At 37.5% G+C, this 20,815-nt stretch overlaps 1 protein-coding gene and 1 long non-coding RNA gene across 2 annotated transcripts in view; one reads left to right on the top strand and one right to left on the bottom strand.

Annotated features, from left to right (window-relative positions):
* The window catches only part of EPYC (epiphycan), a 33,195-nt gene extending 16,666 nt beyond the window's left edge, over nucleotides 1–16,529 (top strand). Inside the window, exons 2-6 of the mRNA XM_026499916.4 lie at nucleotides 3,997–4,168; nucleotides 9,373–9,531; nucleotides 10,388–10,590; nucleotides 11,857–11,952; nucleotides 16,025–16,529. Coding sequence (XP_026355701.4) covers nucleotides 3,997–4,168; nucleotides 9,373–9,531; nucleotides 10,388–10,590; nucleotides 11,857–11,952; nucleotides 16,025–16,195 — 801 coding nt within the window. The 3' untranslated portion in view covers nucleotides 16,196–16,529. The remainder of the gene's footprint in view (nucleotides 1–3,996; nucleotides 4,169–9,372; nucleotides 9,532–10,387; nucleotides 10,591–11,856; nucleotides 11,953–16,024) is intronic.
* LOC130544483 (uncharacterized) lies at nucleotides 1,735–20,019 on the bottom strand. The gene is made up of 3 exons (XR_008960794.1): nucleotides 19,698–20,019; nucleotides 8,605–8,681; nucleotides 1,735–2,359 (listed from the first exon to the last, which is right to left on the bottom strand). It is a non-coding gene; the product is annotated as an uncharacterized LOC130544483 (long non-coding RNA).
* Between the last annotated feature and the right edge of the window lie 796 nt (nucleotides 20,020–20,815).

Below are 20,815 nucleotides of genomic sequence, written 5' to 3' on the forward strand. Positions count from 1 at the left end.
GTGACTTAGATTATGGTGATGGTGGTGGACACAGGAGGAAAAAAGAAAGCATTGATAGATGTTTGAAAATAATACTGACAGATAAAATGGACATAATGATCACAATTTAAGTGTAATGCCTGGCACATTCATTCTGGTTGATTAGATAATTATAAAGACTGGCAAATCTTCCATCATTTACAATTTCACCCTTTCATTCAGTGATCTTTGCATTCACTCACGAGGGTAGGAATCCAATCTAGGTATCATGAAGTCTTTCTGTTCTGCATATGTGATATTTTCATTAAGTTCCTCATTAGAAATTTAGCTGCAGATTAAGTGCTGAGATCAAAAGATATCAAAATATTAGGAAAAAACCACACATTATGTTTTATTAGTTGAAACACATTCTTAGCAGCAGCATATGGCTTGGGATCATCCTTAACAGGTATAAGGAGACTATTCAAGAAGAAATCAGTACTGACAGGGTTCCCTGGCAGAGGGGAGGAAGGCAGTCAGGACGAAGTATGACTGTTGTTTCCAAACGCACTATTTTTTTCATATTTTTACTCTGAAATCAAGACAAACATTAAGTAGACCCAGTGGTGGCAATATGGTCCTACGGGTCATTCAGATGTGCTTTTGCTAAGAGATAAATGGATTTGACTAAAATTATTTATAACTAAATGTTACCACTTAAAATGGTACTGTGTACTTTCATAGAAAGATTTTCTGTGGATAACTCTTCTGATTATTGGAGAATGAAAGTCTCAAATCTCTTGCAGGATTTTTAAACGATATAAATATTGCTGGTAAAGTCTCAGTACACGCCATCTGCAGCAAGAAAGGTAACCGAATCACTTTCGACTGAGAGACCTGATGTCTCCAGGGAGCAGAGGCTTCATCTAAGACACCTGAGGGTCATGTCAGGTCCTTTTTCCCTGAGAGTGTACTGGGGTGCTGGATTACTCTCATGCAGTCAAGGCTGTGGGGGTGCAGAGGCCGAGGCAGGCCTGATGACTCTTCTTGGCACTATTATCGCTCTAAGCTGACATCTGCAACATTTCACTCTACCAGGGTCACTGTCTGTGGGCTATGCATGTGTCATCTCTGGTACAGACGTACTCTTTCACAGGCATGGAATGTACGCCTAAATACAGTCCACCATGACATAAACTATCTAGCTCTGAAGCCCAGTTAAAAGGGGATGGAAAGGGACAACTTACTACAAACCAGTCAACTCAGAGATGTGCCCTGCTGGTCCTATGTCAGGAGGATATGCAAACACAGGGATGGCTAAGTCCAAGGCCATAGGCGGGAGGGATCCTTTGTATTTAGCATGTTTTTAAAATTCAGGTAAATATAATAAAAAGGTTAAAACAATTTAGTAGGGAAGAGGTCAGAGTAAAAGAAGAAGGTAAAAGGAAAAATAATGGAGGAAAATTCCAGAAGGATGAATATTTATATCAGAGCCTCGGTTATATTTGCATTTGAGGGTTGCCAGTTGTAGCCTGAGAAAAAGGGGCAGGGAGTTTTCTGGCCATTTGTGTTTATTCCCAAATTTCGGTCTCTGTAGCGTAAGCTACAAGTCAGCCACATGGACAGCCAGGTCCTCATGCTCCTCTGGCTTCCTTTCTTTGCATGCATTGCCTCACAACTTCATATTGCAGTATGGAAATTGTTAAAAGAAGAAGAAGAAGAAAAAAAAGACAGAAGCCTCAACCATTTTTATTCAATAGTGAGAATAAATGTGTCTGCAACAAGAATAGCTTACCAGGAACAGCACTTTGAGTTTATAGTTCTGGGATTTTGCTGAGCCGAAAAAGCATTCCTCTCCCTTGGTCTTCAAATTGTCCAGCATTCACATTTTATTAGCGAGTAAGCATGAACAAAACAGGTTCTGATAAACACAAAAGCTGTTTTTGCCTCATTACATTGGATGACAAGTGAGATCTTACAGCTTCACGTCAGATCAGCGGAAAAACAATTATCCGTAGAAAGTATGTGCAAACATTTTTCCTGCAAAGCTAAAGATTCAAGGCGACGTGTCTGGAATGTGCTTCTCCCTTTAGGCTACCTCCATTCCATGAAACATCTGTCTCAATTTCCGCTCTTCCTGGAGCCTCCTTTTGGTCTCTGCAGGTCTATTCCTTCTAAATCTGCTTCATTCTGATCCTGCAGATGGAAACCGTATGTCTCCCTGTTTAAGGAAGTGTGCCCCATCTTCTCGAGTGCAGATTTCTGGCCAGGTTTTACAATATCTTCACGTACGGCTTCCTGATGCACCAAATACAGTATGAGCGGCTTTTGGTTTGATTTCCTGCTTTAGGTGCATTTAAAGTGAGCACCAACCCATTTGTGATTCTTATCAGTAAAATCTCTAAAATGAAATATAAAGCTGTGAATTAGATACACTTTGGACAAGCAGTTTTTAAATTATATTTAATAAGTACTTGTTGATCACCTATTATGCTACAGCCTCGAGTTACAAAGATAAAACATATAACTTAGAGTGAACCATCTAGGGGGCTTGGATAGGCAGAAAACTGACAGGGTCATTTCAATACAGTGTCGGAAGGGAGGAAATGGGGAGACTCTACAGAAACATAGAAAGAAATACAATTCTGAACTGACAAGAGTTTAGTGTTCCTTTAAAAGGATAATTTTCATTTGTGAAGCATTGTATTCAAATTTATTAAAAATGATATTAAATAATAAATGCAGCTTTAAAATATTGTGATTATCTAAAACATCTATCTAAAGTACTCAGAAAATATCTAGCCTAGTTATGTACTTATTTTACACATAAAAGTAACACTGTGCATGTCATTTTGACATTAAATAAGTTAGAAGGTAATTTGTGTATTTTTTTGCTTGTTTAATAAATGCAAATAAAGAAAGGTGGGAAGGATCAAGCAGCCCTATCAGGGTGGTAAAAGAAGAATCTGGGATTTCTAGGGATGCCACGAAGATAGTACGTCCCCAAAAGTGGGTGCTGCATGTTGCCAACAAACTGTCTTGAGCAGATTTCCTGCCTAAAGTGACAAGGTTGTCAGGGAGGTAGACATTTATTAAGTAATACAGAGGAAAAGAGATTGAGGCATGGGAAGGGATTTGAGAATAAGGAGTTATTCTAAATGCAAACAGTGTTCTTAAGAGCAGTTACTCATTACCTAAAATATGCAAGAAGAGAAAACCAAGTATAATCCAAGATACAATCCCTAAAAAAATATTTGAGCATTTTTTCGATTTTAATAAGTTCCCTCCATTGTCAAAGCTCTCAAAGCTCTGGGTAATAAACCCAAATAGTGTTGGTAATACTTGTTACTCAAAATAATATTGAAAGTACATGAGAAAGGGCACATCATAATCTAATCATATAGTTTTCATATCTCCCTATATATTTTTCTTTCAGCAGAAAGGATACTTTACAGTAAAACAATTGGAAGAAGTATAAATTATAAAAAAACAAAAACAAAAACAAAAACAAAAAGCAAACCCAGAATATTTGAATCTAGGAAACCAAGGATTAAAAGGGCTGGAATATACACCTTAATTTCTTAATGGTTGTTATCGTCAAAGGGAATGGAATCAGGGCCTCAGGGTGAAGGAGACTTCGGGAATTTATTCTGCAAACTTCTGGATTATTTTGAATCTTCCACAACAATAATGCATTCTTGCAATGCTATGTATTTAGAAAACAATAAATGAGGTTTTTAAAACATGAATAAACATGTAAGAATGTTTGAAAGAGCAAGATGACTAAAAAAAAAAAAAAACCCCAAAAACCATGGGCATTGGAAATTATTACGAAGATTTGAGAAGCAAAATTAATTAAAACCAGCAACAGTAACTAAAACCACATGTGCTCAGCCAGGCGAGCTGGCCCAGCAGCGTTGAACTTCAGAACACTAGCGACCTCTTGTGGCAAAAATGGATACTTTTAAAATTTGTGTCCCTGCCTCATAGGACGGGTGATTAAGAAGGTTGCCTGATGAAATTTTGTTTCTTTTTCAGATTGAAATAGCCACAGTGATGCCTTCTGGGAACAGAGAGCTCCTTACCCCACCCCCACCTCCAGAGGAGGCTGAAGAGGAGGATGAGGAGGAGTCCACCCCCAGACTGATTGATGGCTCATCTCCACAGGAGCCTGAATTCACCAGGGTTCTGGGCCCACACACCAATGAAGGTCAGGTCTATCAAGGCTGATCTGAATTAAGTCCACTTGGTCATACCTCAAAGCTGCCAAACTCCAATGCACAGGCAACCCACACGACCCACAGGGAAAGTTTTGCCATAGGCTGGGTTTGAAGCAGGAGACACACATGTATTTTGTATTCAAATACAAAGCAGTTTTAATAAATCATCTTTGGCATGATGGAAATGATCAAATAACCAAAGATTTGGGGGAAAATATTTATCTAGCCCCAAACCTTTGTGGTGGAATGCATTTCTAGAACAAAGAATCCACTACCCTACGAGCAAGATGAGAGATTTCTGTGTCTGACAGAGTGGGCCACAGCAGTTCAGGGTGATAGGTAATGCTGGCGGACTGTGATGACGCAGCAGTAGTAATAGTCTACACTGACTGGACACAGACTCTCTGTGGGTCACAATCCTCACCTCACAGTCTCTCATGTGACTACTACAACCTGTGTGTGAAGGTCTCAGGTCTTTCCTACTGAGGAAACTAGCTCAAAAATGGTAGGAACTTGTCAGAGATCACACAGCTGTTAGTTTCACTCACTGGGTGGAAAGCGAGCCTGTTCTGATTCTTGTCTGTGTACTTATGGGAACATGGGTCTCTTCTCATTCAGTCCTTGGGAGCAGCCGAGTGGAAAACATTCCGTAACACCGGACTCCATCCTGTACAGCCTGAAGGTGGTCTAAACCACAGTCTCTTAGTTAATGAGAAAGAGTTCCTGATGCTCAATATGATTCTATGATCTGTCTATATTCCTTGTTAGAATTTGTCCGTGTCATCCTTGGGGGCACCGGACGGACTCACACCAGACGGCTTTCCCACACGGAGAATGGCATAGCAAGGGGGTATAGAACAATGAGTGGAATTCCTACTGCAAAGGTTTATGAGTATAGAGTTGGAGTGTCTCTGTTCTCTAAGTTCTGGAGATACAAAACTTAAAATGACTACTGTTCTCATGGATATTTTTGTCTAGTACAGGGAGACAGGCAGGCAAATGCAGAGGAAATAATGTGCTCCACGGAATACGACAAAACCCTGTACAGAACACACTGAGAGAATCAAAGAGAGGGATGACATTCAAATCCCAGCTTTGGGACTTGCTGGACACACAATTTGGAGCAAAGTAATCAATACTTTTTGCCTTAGTTTCCTCATCTAAAATAGGGGATAATAAATAATAGATCTTACTTCACAGAATCGTCCTAAGGATTAAATGAATGAATTTAGTGCCTGACCCATAGTAAACATAATAAATGTTAGTTATTCTCATGACTCTATTATTGATAAAAGAGTCTTTTTTTTTTTTACCCTCGACAAATGTTTCAGCGTACAGTAGTCTTGTTAACTCTGGGCATTGTGTTGTACAGCTGATCTCCAGAACTTAATTATTTTGCATAACTGAAACTTGTCACCTGTTGCCCAACAACTCCCCTCCCCCGTTGCTCCCCATCCAGCCCCGCCCGTAACCCCCATCTACTCTCTGCATCTACCAGTTTTTAACTGTTCACCAATAAGTAATATAAAAAGTTGTCTTTTGTACAATGCTATGTAAATGCCAACCACTAAAGTGTTTTATGCATATGAACTCTTTGAGGAGTCGGAATGATATTACATACGAGGTATTGTTATTTCCACTTTACAAATAGGAAAACTAAAACCCCAACCTAGTGTAAAAGTTGTCCAAGATCTTGGAGGTGGTACATAGCAGAGCTGAAATGCAAATGGAGACCACTAAACCCTAAGCCAGTATCTCTAATGAATACATTATATTCTTTCCACACAGTTAACACTCTATGGAGTAGAACACTCTGCAAATAAAACCAAGAAGAGACACATACAATAGAAGGAAATGTAAGTGCCCAGAAGAAAGTTTCCAGTAGGGAAATTAAATATATCTAGAACATTACTTACTTTTAAGAAATTTCGGATCCATCAAAAGTTGACTGATCTGGCATCATTACCTATACTCAGGTCTTTCAGCCAAGCCAAGGAACAACAGAAAAACATAGTGCCCATTTTTTTCAAAAGCTTTAGTCAAAATTATGGCTCAAGAATGTCAGCTTTGAAATCATATAAAAAAATCTATAACTTTAGGAAAAAAAAGTTATCTCCAAACTAGTCTGAGGGTGAGAAATGAAGTTAATTAAAACTTTAATTCACATTTTAATTTCCACAGATGAAGCATCACCAGAAATTTTAAACTTTAAAATTAAATAAAATCTTATCTATTCATCAAAGTTAAATAGCTTGGAAAGAAATATTTAGAGCATTAGTAATCAAAATATCATATATTTTTACTATTAATAATAAAAACAACATTCCGAAGCCATATAAAGTAGACTTGGGTTATGAGTGGAAAAAAGAGAATTAAACGATAACTGGTGTGAATATATTATTATAAAGTACCCTAAGCAGCTACTGCTAAATTAGCAAAGTCTTGAATATATAGAAGAATCAAATGCCTTACTTTTTAAAAATGTTGTAAGTGGCAAATATTAATTTATAATGATTTGAAAAATTGGCAAGTGTTAAATGCTTTACAGCTTCCCCTTAAATTGTCTTTCCTAGATTTCCAGTCTTAAAATAGTTTTCATTACCCAAGCTATTATTGTAAATAACTGTCCTACTTAATGACAGCAAAAAGACCTCAGTAGGTGCATTACTAGTTCTTTTTTTTTTTTTAAGAATTTATTTATTTATTTGACAGAGAGAGAGACAGCCAGCGAGAGAGGGAACACAAGCAGGGGGAGTGGGAGAGGAAGAAGCAGGCTCCCAGCATAGGAGCCTGATATGGGGCTCGATCCCAGAACACCGGGATCACACCCTGAGCCGAAGGCAGACGCTTAACGACTGAGCCACCCAGGCGCCCCCATTACTAGTTCTTGATCACAAACTACAAATGGATCCTTCCACTCAGGCAACCAAGTGTCTGGTTTGCCTGGAGCGAGGGGTCCCACTGTGGGGAATTTTCAAGGCTAAAACTAGGAAAGTCCCAGTGAAATTGGGGTGAACGGACTAAGAGCAATCACGAGAAAGTCCTTCCATCATTCCATCTAGTTTCTTTCTTGACTGTTTCACATCCTTTGTTCATCTCACATCTTACATCCTTCCTCTCCTCCTCCCTCTACTCCTCGAGCTCCTCAGAGAGCTGAGCCTCCCATTCCACAGAGGAAAGACAATCTTCTGGTCAGCAGCTTTTCAGTCTTTCTGCTTTCAGATGTCATCTTTACCTGCATGGACATGTATGCACCTTATCTCCCTCTCCTTAGCCTGTTACAACAGACCAACTGTCTGTCCTCTCACATGTAGGATGCTTCCGGTCCCACTTCCTCCTGCCCTCTCAGGATCCTTTTGATATTCAACTTCTCCTACTTTGGATCTTTTTCGTCAAATTTTTCCTGCTTCAGTCAATTTACACACCGCAAATGTATCTGCTTATACCTATCACCATCTCTCTCTCTCCTCCTTCACGAACATCTCAATAGCATTGTCTGTATTTGCTGTAACTACTTCTGCCCCCCCCCCCAGTCCCTGCTCAGTTGGCTGTTAATCTGGCTTCCAGCCCCATCACTCCGCAGTTCTTACCGAAGTAGCCTATAACCATCACAATGACTAATCCAAGAGATATTTTCAGTTCTTAACTTACCCAACATCTCAGCAGCCTTAGAATGTTTTCTATCCCCTTTTCCTTCAAACCCTTTCTCTCCATCTGGCCTCCATAACATTTCCCCATTCTCTTTTCCTCCTTTCCTTCTGGTCATTGCTCTTCTATCTTCCTTGGAAGCTTGCTGTCCTCTGCAGCACCACCGAACAGAGAGAGAAGGAGGTGTACGTGTGCGCGTGCACGTGATAGAGACAGACCAATACGTTGACATATAATCCAACCTCACAAATATCTTTTGGATCTGTTGCCTTCTTGACATGTCACCATGACCCCAGCCAAGCAACTATCATCTTTTACCCAGATAACAACTTATCTCCACTCTGTCCCCTTGCCCTCCCTCAGTCTTCTACACACCTTCAAGCAGAGTGATTTCTTAATATGCAAATCTGATCAGGCAATACCCTGCCCATCCTTAGGATAAGGAACAAAACCTGTCGTAACACAGCCGATGAGGCTTCCGTATGGTATGTCCCATACATTTCAATGCTCTCTGTGCTGTAGCCGCATGGACCATCTTTCAGTCCATCCAAAGTGAGGGGCCTTGGCACATGCTGCTTCCTCTGCCTGTACACTTCACTCCCAGTGTGAAGTGTGTGGTCAACTCCTGCTGTTTTTGCAGATCTCAACTCGGTTATCACCTTCTCAGAGAACCATGACTGTCAGACTGAGTCGAACTCCCCTATTTTATGCTCATCTATTTCATGACATTTTGCACAGTCATCATTTTATTTGTGTGATTCACGTTTATCTTACTTACATAGAAGATCATAAAATAGAATTGTGTCTCCTCTTTGTGGTCCTCACTGTTTCACTAGCTAGCACAGTGTCATTTACCTAGAAAGGATTCCATAATTACATATTGAGTGAATTCATATTAATGATCATTACCCTATCTTTCTCTTGAAGCAGATTGTTTCAGTGGGGTGTTTAAATATTGAATCAAAGACCTAATAAAAATATTATGTGTGCTGTTTCAACTTTACAAAAACCACAGTCTTAATAGTTACATTTGAAAAGAGAATTTCTAATAAGGATAAAAGCAACATCCACACTGTATCCACTCGGTAATTTAAAATAAAATTGAAGGGGCGCCTGGGTGGCACAGCGGTTAAGCGTCTGCCTTCGGCTCAGGGCGTGATCCCGGCATTATGGGATCGAGCCCCACATCAGGCTCTTCCGCTATGAGCCTGCTTCTTCCTCTCCCACTCCCCCTGCTTGTGTTCCCTCTCTCGCTGGCTGTCTCTATCTCTGTCGAATGAATAAATAAAATCTTTAAAAAAAAATAAAATAAAATAAAAAAATAAATAAAATTGAAAACCGTACAAAGAATATACTAATTATTGTGGCTGCTTTAATTGGTACATTTGACTTTAATTTCCATTTATAGAAAACTATGTGAGAAAATATGAAATATAGCAGGATGGTCTGCATGAGACTGTAAACTCATTTAACAAACATCTAATCACATTATTTCTTAGAAATTGCTTTTGTTACTTACATATAATTATTTGCCTCTACCTTTTAGACTTTCCAACTTGCCTTCTGTGTACATGTATACGCACCACCGTATACTGTGATGACCATGAACTTGATGCCATCCCTCCACTGCCCAAGAACACCGCTTATTTCTATTCCCGCTTCAACAGAATTAAAAAGATCAACAAAAATGACTTCGCAAGCCTAAGTATGGATGACAGCACCAATATCCTTGTCTTCTTTACACACCTTCCTAAAATTGTTACACTATAAAATGCTGGTATTAAATATAAAACTTGATTATGAAAATATGGCTCATAAATCAACTATTTTTTCTTATTTAAATATTTGAAGGTTTGCTTTAATTATGTGAAAAAATGATGAAGAGCTAAAGGTCATTATGAAACTATATAGTTGATATTTTCAAATACAATATTTTCAAGAAATAGGATCATAAATATGTATATTTTATAAGCTAGAACTCATTATCATGTCATGACATTGAGTAAAATGTCATGGTCATATATTTCCTAGGATTTGGGCTGTTTGAATAGACTTCCATTAAAGCACAATTGCTTTATGATTGATGCATACAAGCCTACATTCTGAATTCATAATTGTTGCCAACTTAGAAGAATTTTGGTACTTGTCTTTATAAAGTGTTTCAATCATTAGAAAATTTCTTTTTAATGCCTTTGTATTTTAATGCTAATGTATCTATAACTGTTAGAAAATATAGCAATCTGTCATCACCGAGGAAAACCTTTTATACAGCAAAATCTAGACAAAGCTTACAAAGAATGTAGGGAAAAGACCAGTTATTTTAAATATAATATGTCAATACCTTTGTTAAAATTATGCCTTCTTACAAGTACATAAATATGTATAGTATTGGGTGGAAACAAATTTTTATATAAAGTAGTTAGAAATGATTACTTCATTGTCTACTGCTAATTAACTTCATATTCATATTTGCTTTCATGTGGGAGAATTTATCTTCATATTTTTACGTGAGCAAAACATAGTCAAGAGTTTTTAACTACTTCCTTCATTTCTCCTTCTAGATGATTTAAGAAGGATCGATCTGACATCAAATCTAATATCCGAGATTGATGAGGATGCATTCAGAAAGCTCCCTCACCTCCGGGAGCTGGTCCTGCGTGACAATAAAATAAGGCAGCTCCCGGAACTGCCAAGCGCTTTGACGTTTATCGATATCAGCCACAATAGGCTGGGAAGGAAAGGAATAAAGCAAGAAGCGTTTAAAGTGAGTTTTAAGTTTGGATATGGAAGACTCATCCCTCCATCCCATGTGCCATCAATGACTAGCATTTTTATTTCCATAAGGAGATTCAATTTGATGAGGTTTTTACCTCCTAAAATAAACTATACAATACAATTTATCAAACTTCTGGGAAATACTGCGTTTTGGTAAGTCCTGAGGCTGGCCGAGCAAGAAGAGAGGGCAGAGAGAGCCTGTGTAAGGAGTGAAGGACTCTCTGGAACACGAGGCTCTAAGGAGTGCCTGGAAATGGTGTCAGCCAGACAATTTGTATTTCCCAAGAACTGCACTCAAGGCGAATATTTTATAGGGCTTAAAGGAGGACTACTTGTGCAGGGTGTGGGTGGTGCCTTGAGGTAGAAGCCTTTCAAATTACCCTGCAAAGAAGATGGATTCTGTTAATCTTAGAAATTTTGTTTTCCAAGTGAAGAGAGCGAGTTTGGGGCTAAACGGTCTTCCTAGAGTAGCAGCATAGAGTAAGAGAACACTCACCAACCAGCTTTCTTACCCACTCTTACTGTATTCCAGCTGCTCTTCTAAATCTCCGTTAAACAAATTTAAAATCCTGTTTGAAGGGACACAGGGAGAGTGCAGGGGGCTGTGAGGACCCATTAGCACTGAGCAATGGCAGAAGTCCTGTCTCTCCACCAGCTCTCCTGTAACCCTGGTAGGCGAGGGAGCTAGGACACCTCAGTGTAGCCTGCCAGGGGTCAAAGTTCAGTCTCCCCATTCAGCTTTTGTTGGGCGGTGGTGAGTCAGGGTTTGTTCTGTGGTGTTTGGCTAGTGTAGACCTGTTACTGTCTAAATGTTTTTTCGTCTTGCTAGGCTGCCCTTTTCCTGGTACTTGTACTAGAGAGAACAGGATTTTGTTGGACAGAAATTCTCTTTTCTCTGTCCCTGTAACACAAAGGCCGTTCTTCGTTTGCCTTACCCAAATCCCCAAAATCCTGTGCAGAATGTCTTCCATGGGAAGACACTGCCTTGCTTAAACTGAGAAAGTGAGAGTGAAAAGCAAGGTTCTGTGTAGAGATTGAGAAGCACTTTACTTTTTCATCAAGAGATATTTGCGTACAGTTAATTCTTCCAAAACTCATTTGAATTGTGAAGTAACCTGGTGATTTGCTTCATCTTTGCAAAACAAGACCTTGGGAAGCATGTATTATTTTACAAATAGTTGTGTGAACAGGGAATGTAAAATACAACTGTGGCTCCGTTAATTTCCACTAAGTCCTACATCTGCAATGTTTACAGGACATGTACGATCTCCATCACCTCTACCTCACCGATAACAATCTGGACCACATCCCTCTGCCACTCCCAGAAAACCTACGGGCCCTTCACCTCCAGGTAGGCTTCCACCAGTAAGGTATGCCCAACAGCCCCATGGAAAACAAAAGCAAAGAGGAGGAAGTCAGGACACGAAACCTGTTCATAATGGCCTGTTGACACACTGTCACCATTTTTCTTCTTTTTCTCCTCTCATTCACTCTGTCTCGATCAGAGTGCAAGGTCTTTGTACATTCCTGCCTCTGTCTGTATTGACTTACTGATGATAACCTTAGTCTTTAAAGAGTTTCAGTCTTTGTCAAATTACAATGCATCTTTCTGGCACCCAAAATTACTTTTGAAAAAAAAAAAACCAAAAAACAAAACTGAAAGCTTTATCTCCCGAAGAAATGTGTAAGAATTAGAAATGGAAGAGAAAGCAGGAGAAAGAAAAATCTAATTTAATTTCTAGCTTTCAAGAGAGGAAAAAAAATGTCAACTTTAGCTTTTAATTTTAGGTTTTATGTATTGAATTAAATTCAATCCTAGGGCATTCCTATTTGCTGAGAGATGACAGACTTCCATCATTCTGGATTAAGAAAATATGTTTCCAATGTGTTTTCTAATTCTGAATTAAATTTTATTACTATTGTCTATGATAATATTGACCCTACAAAGTAACTGCGTCTCTGATGTTGTATTCAAACACAATGTGCTTGTGTATACAATACAACATTAAAAAAAAAAAAGTAATTGGTTTCAGATTGCCTATTTTAAGGTTTAGAAAGGCAGTAAGTGCACCCTTTAAAACATCTCTCGTTTCATGACCACCTCACCAATATCAAGTATATAGCTGTTTTTAATTTACTTTGTCTTCAATTTATTTTTTTAATGCTTATATAAAAATCCCCAATTTTGATTCATTTAAAAATGTTTGCCAAAATATAGTAATTAAGTATGAAGGCTCTGGCAGATTCCCTGGGCTGAAATTCTACTTCTAATAATATCTAAAAAATATTGGACAAAATATCTGAGCCTCCCCGCACCACAGTTTTAGTTTATAAAGTGAATAGTACAGTTATTGGAACATGATAAGTACTTACATGTAAGGCACAGTTATTATTAACAGCAGGTACCTATTACCTATCAAAGGGAGTAGTACAGCTCATAGGCACTAAACCTTTTATTCTTCATGGACACTTTGTAATGTCCGTGACATTGAGGGTCAAGCCATCAGAAAGATATAATGATTATAAACATATATGCACCTAAAAATATACAATTATACACTCATATATATTGTTATTAATCATTATCACATTATTATAATAATGATTATAAACAATATGCCTCAAAATGCATGAAGCATAAACTGTCAGAATTGAAAGAAGAAATAGACAATTCAACAATAAGTTGGATCTTCAGTACTCCACTTTCAATAATAGATAGAACAACCAACCAGTTATAAGATCAACTAGGAAATAGTTCAAGAACACCTTAACAACACTAAAAATCAATTAGACTTAACAGTCGTCTACAGAACATTCTACCCAACAACAGCAAAATCTGCATGGTTCTCAAATGTTCAATGAACATTTTCCAGGATATGTCATATACTAGGCCACAAAATTAGCCACAACAAATTGAAAAGAATTGAAATCATTGTACTTTTTTTATTACAATGGAACTAAAATAGAAACAATCAAAAGAAAGAAGAGTCAACCTATAGAATGAAAGAAGATATCTCCAAACCATACATTTGGTAAAGGGTTAATATCAGAAATATGTAAAGAACTCAAATCACGCAATAAAAAATTGATTAAAATATTGGCAAAAGACCTAAACTGACATTTCTCAAAACATACAACTGGCCAACAGGTATATGAGAACATGCTCAACAGCACTTATCATAAGGGAAATGCAAATCAAAAATCACAATGAGATGTCACCTCACAGAATAGCTACTATCAAAAACACCAAAGATAACAAGGTTGACAAGGTTGTGGGGAAAAAAAGAACGCTTGTGTACTATTGGTGAGAATGTTAGGGGGTACCGTCATTATAGAAAATGGTATGGAGGGGCGCCTGGGTGGCACAGCGGTTGAGCGTCTGCCTTCGGCTCAGGGCGTGATCCCAGCGTTATGGGATCGAGCCCCACATCAGGCTCCTCTGCTGGGAGCCTGCTTCTTCCTCTCCCACTCCCCCTGCTTGTGTTCCCTCTCTCGCTGGCTGTCTCTATCTCTGTTGAATAAATAAATAAAATCTTAAAAAAAAAAAAAAAGAAAATGGTATGGAGGTTCTTCAAAAAGTTCAATGAAACCACCATATGATCCAGCAATCCCACTTCTGAGTATATACCCAGGGGAAATGAAATCAGTATCTCAAAGAGACATCTGCACTCTCATGTTCACTGCAGCATTATTCACAATTGCCAAGATATGGAAGCAAACTAGGTGTCTATCAATGGATGAATGAATAAAGAAATTGTAGTATATGTATACAGTGGGATTTTATTCATTCTTTAAAAAAGAAAAAAATTCAAAGAAAAAAGAAAAATTTGGCTATTTGCAACAACGTGGGTGAGAACTTTATGCTAAGTGAAATAAGCCAGACACAAATGGGCACATATTGTAAGATCTCACTTTTATGTGGAATCTAAAAAGTTGAACTCAAAGAAGCAGAGAGTAGAATGGTGGTTGCCAGGACTTGGGGATTGGGGGGTATGGGAACATGTTAGTCAAAGAATATAAAGTTATATAATCAATATAAAGAATATAAAGTTATAAAATCAATATAAAATATCAATTGTATTCAATACACTAGCCATGAACTAAACCATAATGTGATACCATTTCACATCCACTTGGTTGGCTAAAATAAAAAAGACAGATAATTACAAGTGTTGATTAGGATGTAGAGAAAATTGGAACACATACATTGTTGGTAAGATTCTAAAATGGTGCAGCTACTTTGGAAAAGTTTGACACATCCTTGGAATGTTAAACATAGAGTTACTATAAACCCGCAGTTCAACTCCCAGGTATATACCCAGGAGAACTGAAAACATATATCAACACAAAACTTGTTCGCAAATGTTCACAGAAGCATTATTCATAAGAGCCAAAAGTAGAAAAAAATCCAAATTTCTATTAACTGATGAATGGATAAAAATGTGGTATACCCACATAATGGAATATTATCAGGCAATAAAACACAAAGAAGTACTGATACATGGTACAAAATACATAAACCTTGAAAATGCAATTCTAAATGAAAGAACCCAGTCACAGAAAATGATCCATGATTGCATGTACATAAAATATCTAAAATAGGAAAATCCATAAAAACAGAAAGTAGATTAGAAGTCACTGTGGGCTAAAGATAGGGGAAATGGAGGAGCGGAGAATAATTGCTAACATCTTTAGGGTTTAACATGTTCTAAACTTAAATTATGGTGGAAATATTCGTTAAAAAATTTAAAAATTTTAGTTAAGCTATGGTGATAGTTGTACAACTGTGGCTATCTTAAAAACCACTGAACTGTATACTTAAAATGAATGAATTTTATGGTATGTGAAATATACCCAATAAAGCTATTTTTAAATATGTATTTCTGGGCCCTGTTTATCTTCCTGACACTTGTTCACTTTCTCCCTCACTCTACTTCAGCCATATTGACTCTTTTCCCATTCTTGAACATTCCAAAGCAATTACTCAGATGGAACATGGTCTTCTCTCTCCCTGCAATGTTCCTGCCTTGGCTCTTTCCATGCCCGTGTGTTGTTATTCCATTCTCAGCTCCACTGCTCTCTCTTTAAGATAACTTTCCACAGTTACCATTCCTCCTTCGCAGTCCTCATCAGTTTTAGAAATAACTTTTTCTTTAAATTTGTTTTCTCACCTCCCTATCTTACATTTCTACTACTGAAGTACGAGCTTCATTAGGGCAAGCCTGTATCTACTTCGTGCTTCAGTGATTTAATCCCCATTGCCTAGAAAGTGCTCAAGGCATAATGATCCCATAACATGCATTTTTGGATAAGAGAAGGAACAAAAGAATTAAAATAGGGGTGAAACAAAATGGACTGTGTTATTAATCAGTAATAACCATATGTTATATTTTGCCTTATCATTTATTGCCCATCTCTTTTAGAATAACAACATTTTGGAGATGCATGAAGATACTTTCTGCAACGTTAAAAATTTGACTTATATTCGTAAGGCGCTAGAGGATATTCGACTGGATGGAAACCCTATCAACCTCAGCAAAACTCCCCAAGCGTACATGTGCCTACCTCGTTTGCCTATTGGAAGTCTTGTCTAATTTCAGATGACGGTTAGCATTATGATGCCCACTATCACGGAACAATTCTTACTGCTCTCTTCAAAAACAGAAACTCAGCATGATACTTTCAAACTGTGTTTTAAAAAATGATATGCAACTAAAAGTTTTAAGATAAGATGACAATTTAGCAAGTTAAACAAACACCAGGTGAGTCAGGAATAAAACCAAATGATGTACAGTAGAAGCAAAACTAAATGATAACAAACATTTCACAGATATTCTTGTAAATCACATGTAACTTGCAAGTTTTAAGAATTTATATCCCATATAATTTCAAATTAGGTCCATAATAAAGAAAAATAGAAAATGAACTCTTTAGGTATACTGCCAAGATTTAGAGGTTTTTAATTAAACTTTTCTATTCTTTTTTTTTTTTAACTACAGCATGCTTCTTTTTCCAAATTTATTAAAGAGAATGAAGGAGAGAATAAAATAATTTGAAATTTACAATGGCCTTGTGGGAAAATATTCATTATAATCACAACATGCAAATAATCATATCCAACAATATAACACATAGCTTCAGTTTTTGAATAATAATATTATCAACCTAAAGATCTGACAACTCTTGCTTAAATGGCAATTTATTGGTATATCTCAGAAGATGGTGGTGTTGTAGGAGGACCCTAGGTTTGCCTCATCCCTGGAACACAACTAGATAACTATCAAGTCATTCTAGTGGTATATTTCTGTGCCTGTGAACAAAATAAAATTTAGAAAATAGAAAATAGACGATGATATGATCACCACACGAGGGAAGAAGCTAAGGAATGTCTGTTAAGGAATGTTGATCTTCTGAAGTGTAATGATCATGATACACGCACATGGTTATAAACTGAAAAATGACAGCAGAATATACAATGAAAGGTGATTTTCCTTCCAGCTGCAAACCTCAAGTTCCACTCCCGAGAAATAACCAGGCCATGGTTTCTTGCATGCTTTTGTGAAAATTTCCATGAGAAACAAAAATTTGACCACAAGCAACTTCCCTTTTTTTAAGATTTATTTATTTATTTTAAAGAGAGAGAGAGAAAATGGGAAATTTTCTATTGCAGGGAAGAGTGAGTGTGAGCAGGCTGAGGAGCAGAGGGGGAGGGAGAAGGAGGGGAGGGATCTGGAGCAGACTCTGCACGACCATGGAGCCCAACCTGCGGGGCTCAGTGCAGGGCTCCATCTCACGACCCTGGGATTATGATCAGAGCCAGAACCAAGAGTCTTAGGCTTAACGGACTGAGCCCAGGTGCCCCAAGCAATTTCCCCTTTTTATACAAATACACATGTCCAGGTACTACAAGCAGACCCATCACTATTACGTATGCATCTATACGGGTAAACATGGATTTTTGAACACAAGAGATAATCGCTATTCTAAATCTTGCTTCTTTCACTTAAAAATACTTGACGATTTTTCCATACCAGCACATACAGCACTACTGACTCTGAAAAGCACATATCAGCCCATTACATAAATGCACATTTTTTTTGTATTTATACTAAAATTGCAAAGACTATCCTTGTGTAAACATAATTAGCTTTGTGTACATGTGAGAGTACATCTATGGATAAATTCATAGAACTGGAATTCTGGGTCAAAGACCATATTATTTTAAATATTAATAAATATTACTAGATTGGCCTTCAAAGATGTTATACCCATTTACACTTTCACCAGCAATGTGGGAGAGTGCATGGTTCTCTACAACCTCACTAAAATGGTTTAATATCAAACTTTTTCATCATTGCATAATCTATTTCTGAATTAATCTATTAAAGTAAAAAAAGAGACAATTGGTAATAGAACACCTCTAATTTTTAAAAACATACAATATATATTTTTATTTTCAACTATCTCTTTCAGACAAATATATTTCTTCATCTCTCTTATCTGAATTTTTCTCATTAATCTATATCATCTCTCAGATGCCATTATTAGTAGACACTGTAGCTAAATCCCGAATTTCTGTAGCGCAGCAATTGAAAAGAATTGTTCTCATGTTTCTCCACAGTAGATGCGTAAGCATTTCCTTGTTTCAGTTTAAAGTACAAATGCTGAGGGGCACCTGGGTGGCTCAGTCGCTTAAGCGCAAAGATACAGATGTAGTGAAAAGAAGGGGTAAATGCACCCCAATGTTCATAGCAGCAATGTCCACAGTAGCCAAACTGTGGAAGGAGGCAAGATGCCCTTCAACAGATGACTGGATTAAGAAGATGTGGTCCATATACACAATGGAATATTACTCAGCCACCAGAAAGGATGAATACCCACCATTTGCATTGACACGGATGGAACTGGAGGGGATTATGCTAAGTGAAATAAGTCAAGCAGAGAAAGACAATTATCATATGGTTTCACTCATCTGTGGAACATAAGCAATAGCATGGAGGCCTACAGGGGAAGGGAGGGAAATCTGAAGGGGGAGAAATCAGAGAGGGAGATGAACCATGAAAGACTATGGACCCTGGGAAATGAACTGAGGGTCTCAGAAGTGAAAGGGTGGGGGGAGGAGGTAACAGGGTGATGGGTATTAAGGAGGGCACGTGTTGTGATGTGCACTGGGTGTTATATGTAACTAATGAATCACTGAACACTACATCAAAAACTAATGATGTACTATAAGTGGCTAACTAAACATAATAAAAAATAAAGACTGCAACCTTAAAAAAAAAAGAAAAGAAAAGAAAAAGAAAAAAGCGTCTGCCTTTGGCTCAGGTCATGATCTCAGGGTCCTGGGATCCAGCCCCGCGTCAGGCTCCCTGCTCAATAGGGAGCCTGCTTCTCCCTCTCCCTGCCCCCCACTTGTTCTCTCTCTCTCTCCCCTCTCTCCTCTCTCAAATATATAAATAAAATCTTTAAAAAAATAAAAAATAAAGTACAAATGCTGATACGTCTGTAATAATGAAAAATATCTATTAATTTCCTTGAGATCTATGGGGAAAACTAATCATGCAATCATTTAATCGTTATTTGATTACCCAAAGTTATAAAACTTAAGGAAGAATAACCATCAACCCGTCATTATAAACCAGTGATATTGAGAAATGGAATTTTCATTTTGACTTTTTAGATATACTCCCTCATAAATACAGTATCGTGAATCAAACTAAAAGTAGAATTCTAATATTGGAACTCTGTTTAGTTTTCTATTACCGCCTTTAAAAAATTGGCACAAAATCAGCAGCTTATTATCTCTCAGTTTATGTAGGTCAAAAGTCCTTTGTGACTCAACTGGGTTCTCAGCTTAGGATTCCACAGGTGCCAAAGGCCGATAATAATTTTAGAGACCTATGAAAATGTCTTCATTTCTTTTAACATAAAAAAGCAAGATGATGATAATAACGATGATAATAAAAATAAATATGGAGTAATAAATCTAGCCTGGTTTATATTTATCCTTATTGCAACAAGTCATAAAATAGAATTTTTATTTTTATTTTTTTATGGAGGAAAGGGGTTCATGAAAAAGTCATAATGAGGCCTTACCCACAAGGACTTCACTGATGATCTTAGATCTCCCCGCCAATGGTCTAGAAACCACTTCTGTCCTCACAGCCGTCCATGAACACTGTTATTACAAAACTGGGGGGGGGGGTTGTAGCAAAAAGTGAAATGAAATAAAATACTGGGATGAAAAGGGCATTATTATACAAACATATAGGGCCAACTGACATGTTCCCAGGCATTATGGCTTCCTACTCACAAGGCTACTCTGCAGATTTAATTCACCATGAATTCCAGAAGGACAAAGTGCTAAGATAGCCCTGAAAATGTGAAGATAACATTTTAGTATTCCTTCTAAATGCATTCTATTTCAGGGGCCATTTCCAACACCTCACATTCTTAATTGAAAGCTCGAATTCTAAAACTGATCCCTGATTAAATGCTGTATTTTTTTAAAGCCTTTTTTTTCTTCATTCAATTGTTACACATTTATTTTTCTCAAATATTACAGGTCGTTTATCACAGGGGGAGGCACTTCATTCTATTGCCCCATAATATAGTGTACTTTAAAATTATTTATAAACAAACATTTCCATGCTAATAATTCCTAATTAATCATTACTGACTACACATGTTTTTTAGATGTCATGACTACAATACGTTGGGTTAATTCTCTGAAAATCCTGAGTTATTAAAAGGTTAATAATATTTTCAAAGGTGATAGCAAATTATACCTGCACATAGTACTATTACGTGTGCAAATTTCCCATCCTTACTTCTCAAGTCTGCAGAAACTGTCTTTGTAGTTACCTCTTCACAGTTAATTTTCTCTTCATATTTACTTGAATGACATGAGAATTCATAAATGGAGAAGTGCCACAATGTGATTCCCTGATGCACAACACACCTCACCAATTTTCCAACGAATCCCACAAGTTCCCACATTATCAAGAGAGAGCAATGAGTTAATTTCATCTCACTTACTGAAAAGCTGGAAAGGCTTAATACCTTGTAGTTAGCTTCTATGACCAACAGATGGCGCCTACCTCTTTGGTTTCAAATGACTGTACATGGATATCTTCAGGGTTGCAAAAGGCGTTTTTGAGTGTATAAAATGCATTCCATTTATTTTTTTCATATCCAATAGAACTTAATTGGTT

Source organism: Ursus arctos, unplaced genomic scaffold, assembly GCF_023065955.2.
Source record: "Ursus arctos isolate Adak ecotype North America unplaced genomic scaffold, UrsArc2.0 scaffold_21, whole genome shotgun sequence".
NCBI classification, from domain to species: Eukaryota; Metazoa; Chordata; class Mammalia; order Carnivora; family Ursidae; genus Ursus; species Ursus arctos.